The sequence below is a fragment of the Prosopis cineraria genome, unplaced genomic scaffold (assembly GCF_029017545.1).
Source record: "Prosopis cineraria cultivar Desert tree isolate PC_DT_omini unplaced genomic scaffold, ASM2901754v1 PC3, whole genome shotgun sequence".
Taxonomy (NCBI): domain Eukaryota; kingdom Viridiplantae; phylum Streptophyta; class Magnoliopsida; order Fabales; family Fabaceae; genus Prosopis; species Prosopis cineraria.
In genome coordinates, this window is record NW_026555334.1 from 47285326 (window position 1) to 47303943 (window position 18618).

At 32.7% G+C, this 18618-nt stretch overlaps 4 protein-coding genes across 6 annotated transcripts; 1 reads left to right on the forward strand and 3 right to left on the reverse strand.

Moving 5' to 3' along the window:
• Window positions 1-1233: 1233 nt before the first annotated feature.
• On the reverse strand, window positions 1234-2136 carry LOC129306524 (uncharacterized). Its single transcript, XM_054947163.1, has one exon. The coding sequence runs from the start codon at window positions 1964-1966 to the stop codon at window positions 1370-1372; it is 597 nt and encodes a 198-aa protein (XP_054803138.1). The 5' UTR covers window positions 1967-2136; the 3' UTR covers window positions 1234-1369.
• Window positions 2137-2803: 667 nt separating this feature from the next.
• LOC129306633 (probable transcription factor At5g28040) lies at window positions 2804-4290 on the forward strand. 2 transcript variants are annotated; one of them, XM_054947314.1, is made up of 2 exons: window positions 2804-3971; window positions 4156-4290. In XM_054947314.1, exon 1 carries the CDS (start codon window positions 3019-3021, stop codon window positions 3952-3954), a length of 936 nt encoding a protein of 311 aa, XP_054803289.1. In that variant the 5' UTR covers window positions 2804-3018; the 3' UTR covers window positions 3955-3971; window positions 4156-4290. The 2 variants fall into 2 exon arrangements, with proteins under 2 accessions (XP_054803289.1, XP_054803290.1); XM_054947315.1 differs by lacking the exon at window positions 4156-4290 and adding an exon at window positions 4046-4108.
• LOC129306634 (guanosine deaminase-like) lies at window positions 4182-11559 on the reverse strand. Of its 2 annotated transcripts, XM_054947318.1 has the most exons (5): window positions 11092-11559; window positions 5402-5485; window positions 4994-5184; window positions 4656-4760; window positions 4182-4571 (listed from the first exon to the last, which is right to left on the reverse strand). In XM_054947318.1, the coding sequence occupies exons 2-5, from the start codon at window positions 5424-5426 to the stop codon at window positions 4380-4382; spliced, it is 513 nt and encodes a 170-aa protein (XP_054803293.1). In that variant the 5' UTR covers window positions 5427-5485; window positions 11092-11559; the 3' UTR covers window positions 4182-4379. The 2 variants fall into 2 exon arrangements, with proteins under 2 accessions (XP_054803293.1, XP_054803291.1); XM_054947316.1 differs by lacking the exon at window positions 11092-11559 and having other exon boundaries at window positions 5402-5551.
• A 1326-nt stretch (window positions 11560-12885) lies between these two features.
• On the reverse strand, window positions 12886-14561 carry LOC129306635 (40S ribosomal protein S24-1). Its single transcript, XM_054947319.1, has 5 exons — window positions 14402-14561; window positions 14110-14151; window positions 13791-13961; window positions 13168-13254; window positions 12886-13093 (listed from the first exon to the last, which is right to left on the reverse strand). The coding sequence occupies exons 1-5, from the start codon at window positions 14471-14473 to the stop codon at window positions 13061-13063; spliced, it is 405 nt and encodes a 134-aa protein (XP_054803294.1). The 5' UTR covers window positions 14474-14561; the 3' UTR covers window positions 12886-13060.
• Between the last annotated feature and the right edge of the window lie 4057 nt (window positions 14562-18618).

Below are 18618 nucleotides of genomic sequence, written 5' to 3' on the forward strand. Positions count from 1 at the left end.
AGAGTATTTTACAAATATTTAGGCAGCAAATTTACACATTCTTACTTTTTAAAACTTATTTAATTGTTGGATTTGCTCGCCATTTTGCCCATAAATTCACGCTATTTATTTATTTTATCAGTTTTTTATTTTTCACTGTTTTAATTATATTTTTGCCACATAACTTTCATATAAATGCATTTATGCAATTAGGTGGACTTTTTACGATCACAAGTGCACAATTCACATTATTTGTGGATAATATTATCTAATACTAGCCTTGGTTACGAAATCATGTGGGTAAATATTTTGAACATTGAGATTGAATGGTTGTCCCTGTCCGTATTACGGAATACATCTGCGGACGTTAGGATGACTATGTTCTCTCTCTCTCTCTCTCTAAAAATCATGATACAAACAATTCCAAAAATTGAAATACTCCAACCTGCAACGCAAGTTTCTCACAAAAGAGGCAGACACGACGACACCTGAGGATTGATGGATCCAATTGAAAAGCATGGGTCTAAGATGAACTTACCATCAAATATCTTTCAACGGTTAGGAGTTTCAAAAGCTTCTTCACTTGATCTCTGCAAACTTGACTGGCATTTAGCAACACTTCTATATACGCCCTACGGAAGATGAATTAACAAGCACTAGCAAGCTTCTTGAATATGTCACTCATGTAGGTGGGAAAATAATAATAGAATAGATGATTGCAAAGAGATTTCTTGTTCGCAAAAATAACGCATCAAAAAAAGTTGTGCTCTTGCATCAACAATCATGCAACTGTAAGCGAAATGTAAGTCAAGGGGATGATGTTGCATTTGATCAATGATGAATCTCATTCAAGCTCTATATTTGATGGAACATAAGAGGAACGCACCCTTTTCATGGTGCTGAACTTTCGAGATAGCAAAGGAATTAATGGAGAACAAAAGAAGTGTCTAGACCTTCATACAGGAAAATAATCATCTGAAAAGCGAAAGCCTAACCTAAAACATGCCAGTCTTAAAAAAAATAATAATAATAAAATAAACCAAAAAATAAACACTCTATCTAGTTGGAACTGGGGCTAGATTCCGCTTGAGAAAAGTAAATTCCATCGAGACACAGATTGACAGGATAATCAGGAGATCCAGCGGCTTTTGTTTTTTCGTTAGTTCGAAGAAAATAGATTGCTAGCAAGTTCATTAAATTTGGTGAAGGACTTGGCTCCTGGATAATCACGCACGCTACCAACAACTACGAGGCTCAGGGGAAAAAGTCTATGATACAATATTTTTGAGAAAAATAATTTCGCAAGTTGTACTAAACAATAACCCAAACATATTAGGCGCGGCAGTAATAAGCATCCAGGATTTAAAACCAGACAAACTGGGTGATCAAACTATTGGATAAAGTAGCCGCTCAGAAACAGAACGAAGAAGAAGAACAAACTGCCATATATGAGCACGGCCTTCTGTCCGGAAGTGAGAGAATTTCCACCAAGCCCGAACTGCTGATTCTGCGCAAAACCAGCAATCTCAACGCTCTTACTTTCGAAGAAACTCTTGGCAGCGCCACACGTGGGACACCGCCAATCATCGGGAAGCTTCTCGAACTGAAATCCAGGCGGAATGGGATAAGAGGGATCACCCAAGGCCTCGTCGTATTTGTAACCACAGGACCGGCATTCATAGATTCCAGTATTCAACACGGCGAATTTCTCTTCCAGGCGACGCTTATCGAAATTGTCAGAGTCAGGCGGAGGGGAAGACGAGGAGGGTGAATCGGGCTGGTCGGAGCCTGAGGTGGGAGTGTCCTCTTTCGAAACGTCAACGGAATATAAGAGGAAGTTTGGAGGAGCAGGGCGTTTGTGGGAGAGCGGACTGAGGAGGGATTTGGAAGGGGAGAGATGAAGCTTGGATTTGGGAGGGTGAGGTTGGGTAAAAGAGGAGGAAAGGTGAAAGGAGAAAGCAGGTCTTGGGGCGGTACAAGAAGCCATGAACGAGAAGGGGAAATGCAAGGAGGAGGAGGAGAGGACGAAGGGTGGAGAAGGGGAAGGCTTGACGGAGAGGTGTTGTGGGTGGGGGAGAAATGAAATGAGGGGGATCCATGGAAAGGCAGAGCATAAGCCGTTGGGAAGGGACTTGGATAAGGTGGGGAAACTTGTGTGCCGATCTCCTCCCATCATGCTCCTTCTCCCCTTACTAGTACTGGGCCTTTTCCACTGGGCTTGAGTTCATTTCATCATTTACCCTCTTCAACTTCTCCTGATACTTTAACCCTTCATTTCACGTTGTTTTTTTTTTTTTTTTTTACATGGACTCAGTTATTCTTCTGTAAAAAATAATCTTGTTTGATGCAAGGTTAATATTAAATGTAAAAATATTTTCTAACAGAAAATTAAATTTAAATATTTATTTATCATGTTATGAGAAATTAGCCTTTTTTATTAAATTTAAACTCGCTAACATAAATTATTATAATTTTAGCAGACAGGAATGGCAATGACAGGAGTAATTAAATTCATGTGCAATAAATATGAGCAAAAGGCAAACGCACGCACCATTAGATTTTGGAAATAAAACTAACATGGGACTACCACACAACCAGTATCCATTAACTTTCGTTTACAATTTTTCTTTCGCCCATGAAGTTTCTTTTACGATTAAGTTAAAATAAGAACCATCGGATGGGCCAAAAGAAAGAGAAAAAAAAAAACCTAGGGTAAGTATATACGATTTTTTTATATTATTATTGAAATTAGATTGGTTTGAAGTTTGATCACGGGAGATTAGTTTCAATGACTTTCATATCCTTGATTGGCAGCCTGGAGGAGTTTAAATAAATATATTTTTCTTTTATATTCCTTCTTTCCCTCTTTTTACACCCCAAACCTAAAGTGGTAATATTTTTCATGCACGGGAGGGGGAAAACTGAGAATATGCGTCCTATTCCAGGCAAATACACAACGGCCGCTGGAACAGCATCCGGCTTCTATTGAAATAAACGCACAAGCCAATTTCATGAAGAATTCTGAACAATTCCTCGGAAATGCTTTCGCCGTTGGTTTCTTGGATCTTGGCGTCCTCTCCTTCTTCTTCATCCTTTTCGGAGGAGGAAGAAGATAACTTTGTGGACGACGGAGATCATTACGAGAACGTCGGCGAGAACGAGCATTTCCTCCGCGAAGCCGAGGAGCTTCCTTCAACATCATGCGCTGGTAATAATAAAACCATTCCCGTTTCCCTCGCCACCGCCGGCGCCGACGACTCTTACATTCCCAACACGGACACCAGCTCTAGAAAACGACGGCGTATCACCCATTCTTATCCTCGGAGACAGTATCAGAGGCTGTGGACGAAGCAAGACGAGATCGAGCTCTTGAAAAGATACCTGGATTACATCAAGCAGCACAGATGGGCCACCACATCTCTCCAAAACGACGTGACATTCTTATACGATCACATCAGGCCTAAATTCAACAAGGATTTCAACAAGAACCAACTTGTCCAGAAGCTTCGAGCATTAAAGAGAAAACACAAGACTGTTTCCAACAAAATCAACTCCGACAGGGAAGTTTCGCACAAGAGCCCCCAGGAGGAGGCAATTTTTGAGATCTCCGAAAGGATCTGGGGCAATAATCGAGACAAGGAATCAAGCCCGGATCCCGACGCCGACAACAATATCGAGGTGAATAGTGAAGAAGAAGATGGCGGTGAATCGGGGCAATTGAATGAGGAGAACAAAGATATAAAGAGGCTGGTAGAGGAAACGATGAGGTCGTGTTTGTCACCACTGAACATTAATAATGCAACGGAAGGATCAGCATTGAAGTTAGTAGAGCAATACGGAAGTGGGGAAGAAGGCGATGATGAGAGGGGGAGAAAGCAGAGGATTCTGGAGCTGGAAGCTTATTTGGAGCAGTTGGAGTTGTTGCAGAATCAAATTAAGGCTAGGATAGAGGAGTTGCGAAGCGACGATGGATGAAGAATTCAAGTTAGAAGGTAAAACGGTTGATTATTTTTCTTTCCTTAACCTTAGGTGTTTGATGTTACAAGTTCTTTATTTTGTATGCCAGGACAAAACTAATTCTCCCGGTTTTGCACGTGGTTTAATTTAATATTTGCTAATAATTGATTAATTATATGAATGGTTATTAGAATAATCTGGGTTGTAATTTGACGGCAGAAAAAAATTGTGTGAAGAGGAATTGATGATCATACGAAGAATCAGGTCACGAACAAATATTCAATATCACGTTAAAAAAAAAAAAAGTCAAACCTTCTAGAATACTACTACACATAACCCAAATCAAATTAAATTGACCACGTTTGGCAAAGAAGAAAAAGGACTGAAGCTTGGAACACCTCATTAGGACAGGACTCTCGTGAGTCATCAGGGACAGACTGATCTTAATTGACAGAACGAAACTTAGAACTCGTCTTCGCAAATACCTCTTCTGCAATAACAGCAAGAGCTCCATCTGCCTTTATAATATCCAAGTGGGCCTTCTCATAAAAACCGGTGCCCCTCAGCGAATCTGAAATAAAACCAGCAGATCCAAATGCTGCAGCAGCATCTGCTCTGGCTCCATAAACCAGTCTCTGTTTCAACGTGAGGCAGCCCAAAACATATAAGAGCATTCAACAAAATAGGACAAAGTGAGGGCGCTTGCAGGTATAGCTAACCTTTATTCTTGAACGCTGAATTGCTCCGAAACACATCGGACAAGGCTCACAAGACGCATACATCTCACAGCCAGATAGATCAATTTGATTGAGCTTTTTACATGCCTGCACATTAATTAACACCAGTTCCAACTTCAACTTAGATCGATGGAAGATACCAAAGACGAAACAGCTTATCAAAGCAGAATAACTAATTCGATGCGGCAAGATCGCCAAGATAACATCTCCAAGACTATCCTACTCTGACCAGCGATCAGATTCGGATCTACGAGTATGAGCGCGTGTGAATTATCACAGATTTCACAAAGGAACGACACAACATTACGTGTTAATCTAACCTCTCGTATTGCAGTAACCTCAGCATGAGCAGTGGGATCGGTGTTTCTTAAAACCAAGTTATGACAGCTCACGACTACTTCATCGTTGCGAACGATCACAGCGCCAAAAGGGCGACCATCGCCACATTCAACCCCTTTATATGCTTCTTCGATTGCTTTTGCTAGGAACTTGCGATCTCTGTCCTGTACAGCTGATTTAACAATTGACGGTAATACTGATAACTATATGGAACAACTTGTCCATTAGTAATCATCCACTCACGCTTCCTTTATGTATACTACACGGGCAGATTAACTGATTATATATTTAGAAGTGTCGCATTATATCATCAAACAGGATGTAAAGAGAAGCGGAAATCAACCGAACCTAAATAGAAAGAAAAGGCGATAATTTAATAAGCATGTTACCGCTAGCAGCAGAAGCGTCCTCCATGATAGTGTGAATCCGATGAGCAGCAGGAAGTTATCAAACACTCGAGAAAGCGATGAAAACTGTGGAGATCGATAAGGAGAAACAATGATTGTGAAAGAGGGAGTTGACCATGTATTGGAATTAGAACATATATATATAATATAATAATGCAAGGCAAGGAGATGAAAAAATTAGAGTTGAGAATTCAAGCCCCATCCAAGTAAGTCGAAACACGAATAAACTCGATTATTTAAAAAGCTTGAATAGCTTAATCTGACTTAAATTCTTTTGGACAGTCTGAATATTCAAATTCTATTTTTGACATTATTTTTAATTAATTTTTTTACTTTAAAATTAATTATTTTATTTTCAAAAAATATAAAAAATACTTAGATGATGTATAGGACTCAAATATATAATATTTTAATATAAAATAACTTAGAACTTAAAAAATTATTAATATTTATCATATTTTATATATTTTGTAAAAACAAAAAAATTTCATTTGGGCATTCAGGTCAAGCCCAAACTCAATTAGGCTTGGCTCAAATTTTCTCGAGCCTAACTTGAATAGGTCCAAACAAAAAAAAATTATATTTTTTCTAAGCCTGGTCTTAACTTTTTTCATTTAGATTCGGGTTAGCCTATTGGGCTCAGTCCGAATTATTGGCTCTAAAAAAAATATACTAGTTGATTTAACTAATAACCCAATCAACCAGCCAATTAGCTAGTCTAATATATGGCCTAACCTGATGTAGTGTTAACTAGACCAATCCAGTCAACTCGATAGTGACCCAGTTAACTTGATCCATTTATTTGAGCAAAATATTTTAACTTTCTAATGTCTGTTGGGATTTTATTGAGTTTGCTGAATTTTTATTGGGATACCACTAGCATGTCTAATATTTTTCTCTCTTAATTGAATTTTTGTTAGGTTATTTGCTCAAAACTAATGATTTGTTATTTTTATATTTAAATATGAATTTTTTGTATATAAATTAAATTATTTATTCCAATTTCTAGTTGGAGGAGCATGCCCGAAAGGGGAATAATGATGACAACGACGACGACGATGACGACATGAGACATGATATAGTAGATATTGGCTTACATTCTATCCATATATTCATAGTCCCCCTCTCTGATAGTAATTGAAGGAGTGTTTGGAAGGGGGAGAGGGAACAAAAATAATAGGGGAGATAGGTAGGATACAAATGGACTATTGGGTTAGACGATAATGATGATGATATAAAAAATAATATTAACATGTTAACATAAGACTTGATACAGTAAATATTGACTCACATTTTATCTATACATTTTTTGATATCTATCAATAATTTAATTTAATATATATATAAACAAAAATTAAATTTTATGATTCTATCCAAGGTACTAAAATAAAATTGAATTGATCATTAAAATAGTTAAGATGATAAATTAATAATTAATGATTCAATCAAGAGTAATTATGACAAAATATATAATTTAATTGATAGGAGCCAGAAGGAAAATGCCAAGAGTCCTTTTGTGTTGTTTGTTTGCTGTTTTTTTTTTGTGGCCCATCAAAAGTCTCTTTTTACTCCTAGCCCAAATTCATGTCATTTTCTTTTGGGGAGTTGGTGGGGGTGGGGATCCTGTCACTTTCTTAATCCCCCTTTCTTTTCTCGAGGATCTTAAAAGAAATCCTCCATTTATTATAAAAAAAATATCCTTCGTTACAGATACAATGATAAGTTGATAACAACATTAATGCTGTAGTCAATAATTTAAACCAAATTAAACGAGTTAGTCTAAAATTTACTAGAAAAATTTAGGATCAACGCAAAAAATAATAATAAGCTTTTATTGTTTGAGTCTATTTAAACTATCTAAATAGGGTCGAGAAAATTCGGGCCAAATTTGATCGAGTTCGAATACCCAAATATTTTTTTTTAAAATATATAATATAATATATATTAATTAATTCTTTGAGTTTTATGCTATTTTATATTAAAATCCTATATACTTGAGTGTATTACTATAGTTATTGTTTAAAAAAATAAAAATATTTATATTTTTATATTTTTATTATTTTTAATCAATAAAATATTTTAAAATAATATTTTAAATATATTTTAATATTTATTTTTGTATTCTAAGACTCAATTATTTTTAAAAAAATTTGAGTCTTGTACAGTATTTGCGTATCCAAAAAAAATATTTCATATTTTTTATAAAATAAGATAATTAATTTTAAAATTAAAATAATTTTAAAAATAAAATTTAGGCATATATGAGTTTCCAACTCTACTACTAAATAAACATAATAAATAGAATAATATTTTTAGATAATTATTTAGTTATCATTCACATCAGACTTATTTAAAAATTAAAATTAAACTAAAGTAAATACCTCTTGTATCTAGGAGTTAAACAATATAAAAAGTTAAAAAAAATTCAAAAAAATAGTATTATACTCATAATTAAATGATTTTGTTCTATACGATATGATAATGGCTATTTTTTTATATTCTTAAAAATAAAAAGCATAATTTACCCAAAAGTTATTAAAAAATTTTAACTAATCAGGACAATGATTTTAAGTTAATAGTCTAATTTTAATTGAATTAAAATTAACTTGATTATAATTGAAATAATATAATTTAATTAAAATATATAAAATAGTTATATATGATTATGATAAGAGTAATATTTAAAAAACTAAAATATTAATTGACAAGTAAAGGAAACATTTATGAATAAATTATGCATAATACAATAAAATAGTAACAGAGCTACTTAAGTACAAAGTTAATAACTTATTATTTTGAATTTTATTTTTTAAAAGTTAAAATAATATTTTATACATAACAAAATTATTTAAAAATTAAAATTGATTTAAAAAATAAAGAAAATATATTGTTAGAAAATTATGGGTATTCTGGCTGGCCTGAATAAACCTAAGGTGTTAGGACTAGGTTAGGTTTGATTATATGAACTTTTTAAAAAAAATAAGATATCGCAAGCCCAATTCAAATAAACTTGGCCCCAATTAAGTTCGACCTACCTGAATTATCGGCTCTAATTAATACAATAAATTATAATTTTTTGTGGTAGGTTCACCTTTTTTATCACATTGATTAAGGAGATCCTTTCTTACGTAGGGTGTGCTGTACAAGAAAAGCAAGCCATTGGTTGAGCTTACAATAGGCTAAGGTTGCACAAAAGATTAGACAAGATTGAATTTTGATTTAATCAGCTGATCTCTTTTATATAAATAATTTTGTTTGGCAATCAGTAGTCCAATTTAGTTTAGTTATAACCTGACCAAATTTAATCTATGAGATTAAGAAACTAGTCTTGATAGTTTAGTATCCACTTAGTCTTTTTTTTTCCTTGTTTCCTCCGCAAGAGGCAACATTTACTTTAATATAATAAACTCAATTAAGATAATAAAAATACTTATACTCATAAGAAATTCATAACAATCTCCAATAAAAAAATATTGCAATTATAATCCAAGTGATTCAAATTCATAATTTAAACAACAACAACAATAACAATCAATAAATTTCAACAACATATTTAATATACATTACAATAACAATTTAACAACAAACTAAATTAAAACTATATCAAATAGAAAGATGAAATGCAATGAAGGGAACATTGCCTTCAAACTTCAAAATATTTAAATATATTAAAATAATTAAATTATATTAAAATAATTTAATAGGATCAAATCGGATCAAGTGGTGTAAAAACTTGGTCACCTATTCCATCTAACCCGAGGAGTTAGCCTAATTTTTTTGGCATTTTTGGTCCATCAAACCAATTTTTCATTAGATCGAACCAGATCGAGTGTGTTTGGGTTAGATTGAGTTAGACGAGACAATTAAACTTTTACACAACCCTAGAATAGAATGGAGAGGATTCTCTTCATTTATTTTCATCCCTTTTTTTTCATTTTTTAAATATTAAATTAAGATTGAGATGCTTTAGGTTTGATCTCTTATAAAATTATTATTAAATTATAAAAATATAAATAATAAAATTCAAACTTTTAAAATACAATAAAAAATAAAATCAAATATTTTATAAGAAATTAATTTATAGCAGTAAAAAATTTAATCCAATGGTTAGAATTAAAAGGAAAAGCAAAGATGATGAAAAAAAATAGAGCTAATAATTCAAGTGAGTAAGACTTATTTGGGCTAAATTTATTTAAACCTGGTTTAAACTATCTTACCGTCTCTAAAAAACTCATATTGTCAAATTTGATCCTAACACCTTCGAGCTTCAGACTTATTCGTGCATGCCTGAATACCCAAAACTTTTAAAAAATATATTGTTTTGAACCAATTTTAATTTTTATATAATTTTGTTAAGTATAAAATATTATTTTAACTTTAAAAGAATAAAATAAAAAATCATAATTTATCTACTTTGTACTTAAGTAACTATGTTATTATTTTAATATATTATATATAATTTATTCATGAATGTTTTCTTTACTTGTAAATTAATATCTTAATTGTTTAAATATTGCTCTTATCAAGGTCATATATAAATATTTTATATATTTTAATTAAATTATATTATTTTAATTATGGTCACGTTAATTTTAATTTAATTATAGTCAGACTACTAACTTAAAATTATTGCGCCGCTTAATTCAAAGTTTTTAATAACTTTTGAGTGAACTATACTTTTCATTTTTTAAAAATATGAAAAACACAAACATCATTATATTACATAAAATAAAATTATTTAATTATGAGTAAAATATTAATTTTTTTAAATTTTTTCTTTAACTTTTCATATTGTTTAACCTCTACACACAAGGGGTATTTATTCTAATTTATTTTTAACTTTTAACTAAATTTGGCATGAATGATGATCAAATAACTATCTAAAAATATTATTTTATTTATTATGTTTATCTAGTAGTAGAGCCAAGAATTCGTACATGCTCGAATTTTATTTTTAAAATTATTTTAAAATTTATTCTTACTTTAAAATTAATTATCTTATTTTATAAAAAATATAAACTATATTTTTTTGGATAAGTGAATGATGTACAAGACTCAAAACTTTTTTTAAAAAAAATTGAGTCCTAAAATATAAAAATCAATCTCAAAATATATTTTAAATATTATTTTGAGGTATTTTATTATTTAAAATAAGAAAAATTTGAATATTTTTATTTTTTTAAAAAATAATTATAATAATACAATCAAATATTTAATATTTTAATATACAATAATATAAAACTTAAAAAATTAATTAATATTTATTATAATTTTAAAAATTTTATTTTTTTTATTTGAATATTCAAGTTAAATTTGAATTTGATTAAATTTGGCTTGAATTTTTAAATATTAAAAATTATTTTGTTTTCAGACTTTGCCTTAAATGTTTTAGATGAATTCAGATTAATTTATTGAGTTTAGCTGAAATTGTCGCGACTCTAGGAAGAAATAGGAGAGAATCCTATCTCCCGTTGACATCACCATCTTGGCCGAAAAATAGACAGACGACATCATTATCAACCTAGGCATCTGGGGAAGCCCAAAAAAAAAAACAAAACAAAACAAAATCTAAAACAATATGATGGTTAAAAACTAAAAATTAAGCACGGCGACGTGTAGATTTCCTTTCTATATGACCCATGAAAAAAATGCCATTTCCAAAGTAAAAATACCTTATTCACCGACGCGATGGAACGTCATCGACCACCATAGATTTTTAGTTTTTCCGAGCAGAAGTGTTTCCTCAGTTCTACCGCCTCTCCCCGAGTCTCCCATGCTCTAATTTGCTTTCAATCTCTGGGGTTCTCCATCGCATGTTCCGATGCCTGAACGAGCCTCCTTCAAGTCCCCTAGCTCTCTGATGCAGAGCAAGAGGAAGATGACTACGAAGAAGAAGACGGCGTGGTGACTGATGAGTAGGACAATGTTTCTGGATATTTACAACAACGTTGTATTTTGGGTCAAGACAGCTCGGCACGAGGCGTTCAAGGCAAGGAGGCGAGATGCTTCGCAATGAGGCTAGAGACTTCGGCAGGGAAATTTTTGACGTTGATGAGTTTTCTTTGGCTTATGACCTCCGAATCGTTGAATTCCAGGCTACGGATTTCTGCTCTTTACAGGCTCTCAATTTTCTCTATCGCTTTGTAGTGCAAGTGATTGATTGTGACGGTTGGAAGGATGATCTGGTACTGGACAAACTCGTTTTCCACGATTTCGCAACAAGAAGACGATGAGTACACAATGAGGCTTGGCTCCGTCGAGAACCAGTCTTAGGATCTTGGAAAACGCCTCTGCAAGTATTTCTATATATAGCCACAATTTGATCGTGCAATCGTAAATATTTCGCCATTAAAGGCGGCTTAATCGCCCACATTGGTTTAATCAAAGGAAAAGTTGGCCTCGATCGAGGGAACTGGAGAAAGTGGAACAATGATGCTAGCATGATTCACTATAGAGATTGAAGCGGCAAACAAATCGATTTTCTTCTTTTTTTGTTCATATGGCTGCCGACTCCACATCGTTGGGTCAAAATAAATAGCCAACACGTCAAGTGTTAAAATTTAGGGCGATTGCACCATTTTGAAAACATTATGGGTTTGATTCTTTAGAATGCCAATTAGACAATTAATCCTTAGAAAATACTTCCAGGATAAATTTATCTTTCACACTTAAAATCACAATCATTAAGATCATTATAGTTATAATTGAAGAGCAGAACTGGAAACCTATCAATAGCAATTAATAGGACAAGAAGCAAAGAAGAGAGACTGGGCCACGAATTTGGATACATGGATTTGAACTGCGTCAGGAAAAATAGACATACAGAAAAATAAACAAAGTGACATGATCAAAACCTAAACTACAATAAGAGTATGGCATTAAGAAACAATGCCTAGTTGGCATTGAATGAAGGTAGAATTGGCAGGAAAAAAACTACGATGGAAGCAAAAACTAATAGGTAAAATTCAGCAGAACTGTATCGATTCCCAATTTTTTGTATTTCCTTAAAAAGAAAAAAAAGTGCCGAGGAGAACGCCAAGCTAATCAAAACAACAAGAAAAATAATGCGAAGAAACGGAAAAAAAACAGATCATATATGAAAAATTGCAGAACCAATTTGGCATCAAACATCTTCTGGCGCCATGGGGCGTCTGCGAATGTCAGAACAATACAAAGTGTCAGAACTCTAAACTAGCAGTTTCAAGCACCCAGTGACATGCTGAGATAATCAGCCATTGCCAGTTCCCCAATACTCTATCCTCCACCAACAATAAACCACACTGAGATCGTTGATCTTATAACCTGCAGCATGCGAACGCATGCTCTTTGACATTCTCAAGGGGGGGGGGGTATATCTGCAGTCTGCTTGGCAAGATTTCTGACGTGAAAACCTTGTATAAATTGTCATTCACTAGGCTATATCCAAATCAAGTAACATAGTCACTCCTAAGTACGAAAAACAACAGTTGAAATTTGGGAGCAAGTTTTGCATTAATTTCTCAAAAAAGGTTCACTTCCGGTGCTCAATCTAAAATAGCAAGCAAAGAACAATAATACCAAAATATTCAAAATTATAGCTATTGAGGAACATTGATTCTAAAGGGGACTTAACATCAAAATCAATAGAAGCATTCTAAAACCTCATTTCTTCTTCGCAGCATCAGATGCCTTAGTCTGCACAACAAATGACACACGTTAAAATATATCAAAGTACAAAGACAGTAAAAGTTACAAGCCATAACATTCACCTTCTTTACTCCACGGATTTTCTTGGCACGATTCTTCCGCTCTTTAACCTGCTTCCTTGACTTCTCAACCTTGGTAGAGAGTCCATTCTGCCACAAAAGAAAATGATTCCAATTGTATTTAAACACAGAATAAAGCACGCAGAATCCAAAAATAGAATAACAAAAGAACTGGTAACAAAAAGATATGTAATCAAAGTCAAAAACCAATTCCAAAGAATACCAAGCATTAACCATAAATTTAGAAGAACTATATACAATTCTAGCCAAAACCATTAAAATGACAAACAGACATCGCTAGAGAATACTACAATACTTGGCTATATATCACTGATACTACAAAGCATACTCCAAGTAACTCGAGAATAGTGAAGAAATACAGACCAAGATAGGTTAACATCCAAGGTCATAAAGGAATATATGGTCTTCTAAGAAAAAATGTTAAAAAAAAAACAAGTCAGTTTTCTAAGCAAAAATGCAAAGCTTACTATCCAGTACCCACTGACCCACTCAGACTACAAACAGTAAGAGTTATAAAAACAAAGGGAATATAGAACTATAGATCAAGAAAATGATCAAAAGCATGCTGGCAAAGAAATAATTTCCATTACACCATGTCAACTTACCCTGATAAGCCTGTACTTGGGCTCATACTTCTTTGCATTTTCAACAGAATCATAAATTAAACCAAATCCAGTTGATTTCCCGCCTCCAAAGTGAGTTCTAAACTTGAAGACAAAAATCGCATTTGGGTCTCTAACATCATACATCCTTGCTAGCTTCTCCTTGAGCTCCGCCTTTGTGCCATACACAAAAATTAATTATGAGTTATCATGAGAATATCCGCATTCACGAACTATAGATTTCCAGTTGCCAAAGCTACATGCGAGTTCGATAGGATCTACCCATAACAATTCATCACAAAGATGTTAAAAGTTAAAGTACCTTGGACACGTTTGGCCTCCCAGGATGAAGGACATCAATGATCTGCACAACAAAATATCATGGAAAAAAATATTAGTTCAATCGGGTTAGAAAATTTAGGTACAAAACACAACAAATTCGGTAAGCTCCCAGAAAATAATTCGTGAAAAGAAGTCAAGGAAATGATCTCATGATGTGCAGTTATTACTTGTTGATGACAACAACCAAATCATTTTACCATGTCAGCCATTCATTCAACATTGTTCTTGACGAAATTCAAATCAAAATCTGCCTTGGACAGTGAGAAACTCACAAATTGTTTTCTTGACAACAGACGGTTGGTCATGAACTTTCTGGTTCTTACAGTAACCGCCTTGTCTGCCATATTGCTCAGGGAGCTTTGAATCGCAGGGGAGCAGGGTCGCTCGGAGTACAGTCGCTAGCAAGACGCCTGCAAAATAACCGAGCAGAAAAATGAAACCCTAGTTGCTTTATAGTGCATAGTGTTAGGGTTCCAAGACTCCAGCGGTTTGTAACTCGGGCTAAGAATTATGACCGTGGACCAGACTCGGAATAACAGTATACGAACAGCAATTACAGGCCTTTCTTTTTTGGGAACTGAATACACCAGTCATCGACTCTGTACCTCCAGCTACCAACAAAGGCCCAATAAACGTTTTCCTTTTCTTTCTCCCCAAACAAAATAGTGATGAAAACTTGAGGCTTATTTGATAATTTGTTCTGAAAATAAATTTGTATTCTTTAAAAAAAAATTTGTTTAGCGACTTATTTTTAAAAAAATATTTTGAATAATAAAAAAATATAAAGATGCTTTAGATGTTATAAAATTATTATTTTGAAAAATAAAAAAGAATGTCAAAAAACACATGTTTTTATTACTTTTTTATACTTAAAACATATTTTACAATATAACAGTTTTTATATTAATAAAATAAAAAAGTTTTAAATAAACCTTTATATTGTGACATGCATAATGCGTGGTAAGTTAAAATAGATACTTTCTTTATTAAAAAATATAAAGTATTTTTAATCAAATCTCATCTTTTAATAAAGTAATTATTTACTTTTCAACTAACCCTATCTTTTCATATTTATCCTCATTAAACACCCTATAATAAATATAAAGTCATTGTCAATAGTAGTACTTTTAAAAAAAAAAGTGATTACACCTCGAAAGACTAAAAATACCTTACATTTTTTAACATCTAATTTTTTAAAAAATATCTTACATTTTTTAACGAAAGGAGTATATAATAAAACATTTTTTTTATTTTTCACAAGTTTTAGTTATGTTATTTTATTGTATAAAAATTTGAAAATATTGTTTATTGTGACAGATTTTTCTCTTTCGTGCCCATTTTTTTTTCATCGAACGGAGAAGAGAGTTAATTAACATGAATGATTATCAGAATCGAAATTTTAATATAAAAAGTATAAAAAGTTCAGATATGATAATAAATAACAAATATTATAGGTTATCTAACCCCTGCACAAGATTCATCCCATGCCACATAAGAATGTAACTCGTACCATGTTATCACTTTTTAAAGTGTTTATTTATTTTAACAAACGTAAATTATACATTTAGTTTTTAAATTTTGTATAACATTTTATTGTAGTCTTTTAATTTCATAAAGCGACTTTTAAATTTCTTTAATCTTAATATTGTGTTAGGCAAAAATAAAAGGAGCGTGTTTCGAGGCGTGTCAAATATGCGAGGTCTCAAAAGGATGGAAGAACCTGACTTCTAATCAAATGTGAGAAATTCAAGCCCCCTTATCATAGTTTACCTGGATGTGAAAATATGAAGTGAAAAAAAATTAATGTAGATGCAGAAGAGCAGAGATACATTAATTAAAGAAAGAGGTGGCAGATATATGCCAACCATATAATGAAAAATCAAGACTAAAACTACATAATAAAAGGAAAAATAAAATAAAGTAACTGACGCGAAGTTTGGAAATTTGATTGATAGTTTGTTGATATTGACGATGATTGTTGAGAAAGAGCTTCTATGTTTATAGATGATCATGACTTGATGTCCAAACCCCATGATCGACAATTCTCATGAATTTAGGTACCGCTTCCTCCATCATGGTTACTTATCATAAGTAGAGTGTGGATAATTTAGTGATTAAGGCTTCATAAATATTTTCTTTTAATTATTTTAAAACTAATTAAGTTGAGTTGAGTTTGAGCCTCCAAATTCACAATTTGGAAGCAAACATATTGTAAGTTTTATCCTAATAAATTTTTACATTAAACTTTTTAATATTAACAAAACATTATCAAATACAAACATATAAAGTTTAATCTTTTTAAAATAATGATGATTGATGTAAAAGATAATCATTTGAAACTAATGATATTAGGGTTAAAAGATTAAAAAGATATTTTATAAAATTAAATGATCAAATTAAAATTTTATATAAAGTTAAAAGATTAAAAGTATATTTTAGTCTTTTAACAAATTTTAAAGTTATATCACGTTGGGTAAAAGTTATTACACGCCTCTTGTACATCTATTTGCATAATCTAGGCATTAGAAAGAAATAATTATTAAATAATATTAACAACAAGCTTGCATTATATTTGATTTGATTGGAAGGAATGGAAGGGGAGATTGTTTGGATGGAAAAATAGAATGGATGGGTCGCTTCCTCTTGTTTGATTAAAATATAACGCAGTCCCTACAATAATAGGGAGATTCTGGGTGTGTTTGGTAAGCTCACTTTTCACATCCCAAATGTGGTTTTTAACTTTTAGGAAGTGGGATGTTGTTTGGGATATATTTTTAAGATGAAATGTGCTTTTCAAAAGGGCTTTTAAATGAGTCTGAGACTGAAAAAATAGGAAGCAACTTTTGAGAGCTTTTGAAATGCAAATCAAATAATGTGAGCATCAATGATTGGTACCTAATATTGTAAAAGACCATGATACTCTCATTTTCTCCTTCTTCACGTGCAACTGACACTAGCCTCTCTCATTTTGCATATTCTCACTCACTCATCCCTCACTCGTCCGTCTATCGTCTGTCGATCTGTCGTCGCTCCTCCTTCTCTCCTCCACCGTCTAGTCACAGATCCGAAGCTCCTTATCTCTTTACTTCCCTAGGCTCCTTGTCTCTTCCTTCGTTATAGGTTCTGCTATTACTCTACCTCATTTCTTCATTTTCACCGTCAGTTGTTCATGGATCAAGCTCATTTTAGGACTCAGACGACATTGCGAAGTTAAAAGAACTCAATACACTTGGATTTACAACTTGTGGAGTGCAAAACTGAACCTTTAGACTAGCTTTGCAAACTCTGGCCTGCTTCTCTTATCTATAAGGTATGATAGCCTGCAAATATTTTTTGTTAGATATGAAAATGATGGTCATCTATTTTGCATTAATAGATGAAAATGAAGCATAATATGGTAGATTTGGTGTGTATTTCCAATCTGCTCTATTCAGTGGTGACCATGTTCTTCGCATACCTAATGTTTTTTTTGCCTTCTTTTGATTGCCATCTGCATAGAACAAGAACGTAAGAGTTTAGTTCTTTGCAAACCCAGTTATTAACAAGTATGTTCTTTGAGATATATAATCTCACAGATAATATAAGAGGTGATACGATATTACCTGCGACATGGTGTTTTACCTTCTAACAAGGTGAAATTTATTATCAATACAACAGCTATAGTGAGATCATCCTACTACTATCAATGACATACAATATTAGCATTACCTCTAGATTGCTTTACATAAAGGAATGGGTAAATATTTTATAACCAAGATGACCTTTTCGAGAGGAAAGATGAGTCCTAATTTAGCTCAAACTAGATCACAGAGTATGCAATACTAGTAACCCTTCACTTGCCTTGAACATAGCTTACTTTTAAGAAAACAAGCATTGATCACACTAGCCTCTAAAGAAAAAAGTCACTGTAATAAAATTTACATTCTTAAACCTTACAGCATACCATTTTTAGCAGAACATGGTTGCCTATGCTTATTCCAACCAAAGGGTAAAGGAGTGTCAATCCTTAAATTAGTTAGGAAAGCTCATGGACCAAATGGCGAGATTATATATCTCAAAGAACCTCTGGTTAAATGTCATGCCATATATATATATATAAGAGATAGACAAAATTTGAAAATGAGCTCATTCCTTAAATGGTAAGTGGGCTCTCTGTAAATTAATATAATGCCAATTTTATTTCATAGTGTATATTATGTATAAATATTTTAACTCTTTCAACTTGATTATTAAGAATATGATATTTTGATAGTAAAAATGAGTAAAGAAAAGGCGCTATGGATTACCGAAGAGACCAAATTGATCATTAAATTAGCTCTCCAGCAAGTTAGAAAAAATGAGTGTAAAGGCTCTACCTTATCAAAAGAAGGTTGGGAGGCATTAATGTAACAATTCAATGCATTGAGCTCTAGAAGCTATGATAAGAAGCAGCTAAAGAACAAATGGGACAATTTGAGGAAGGACTGAAATATATGGGAGAAACTGTTGC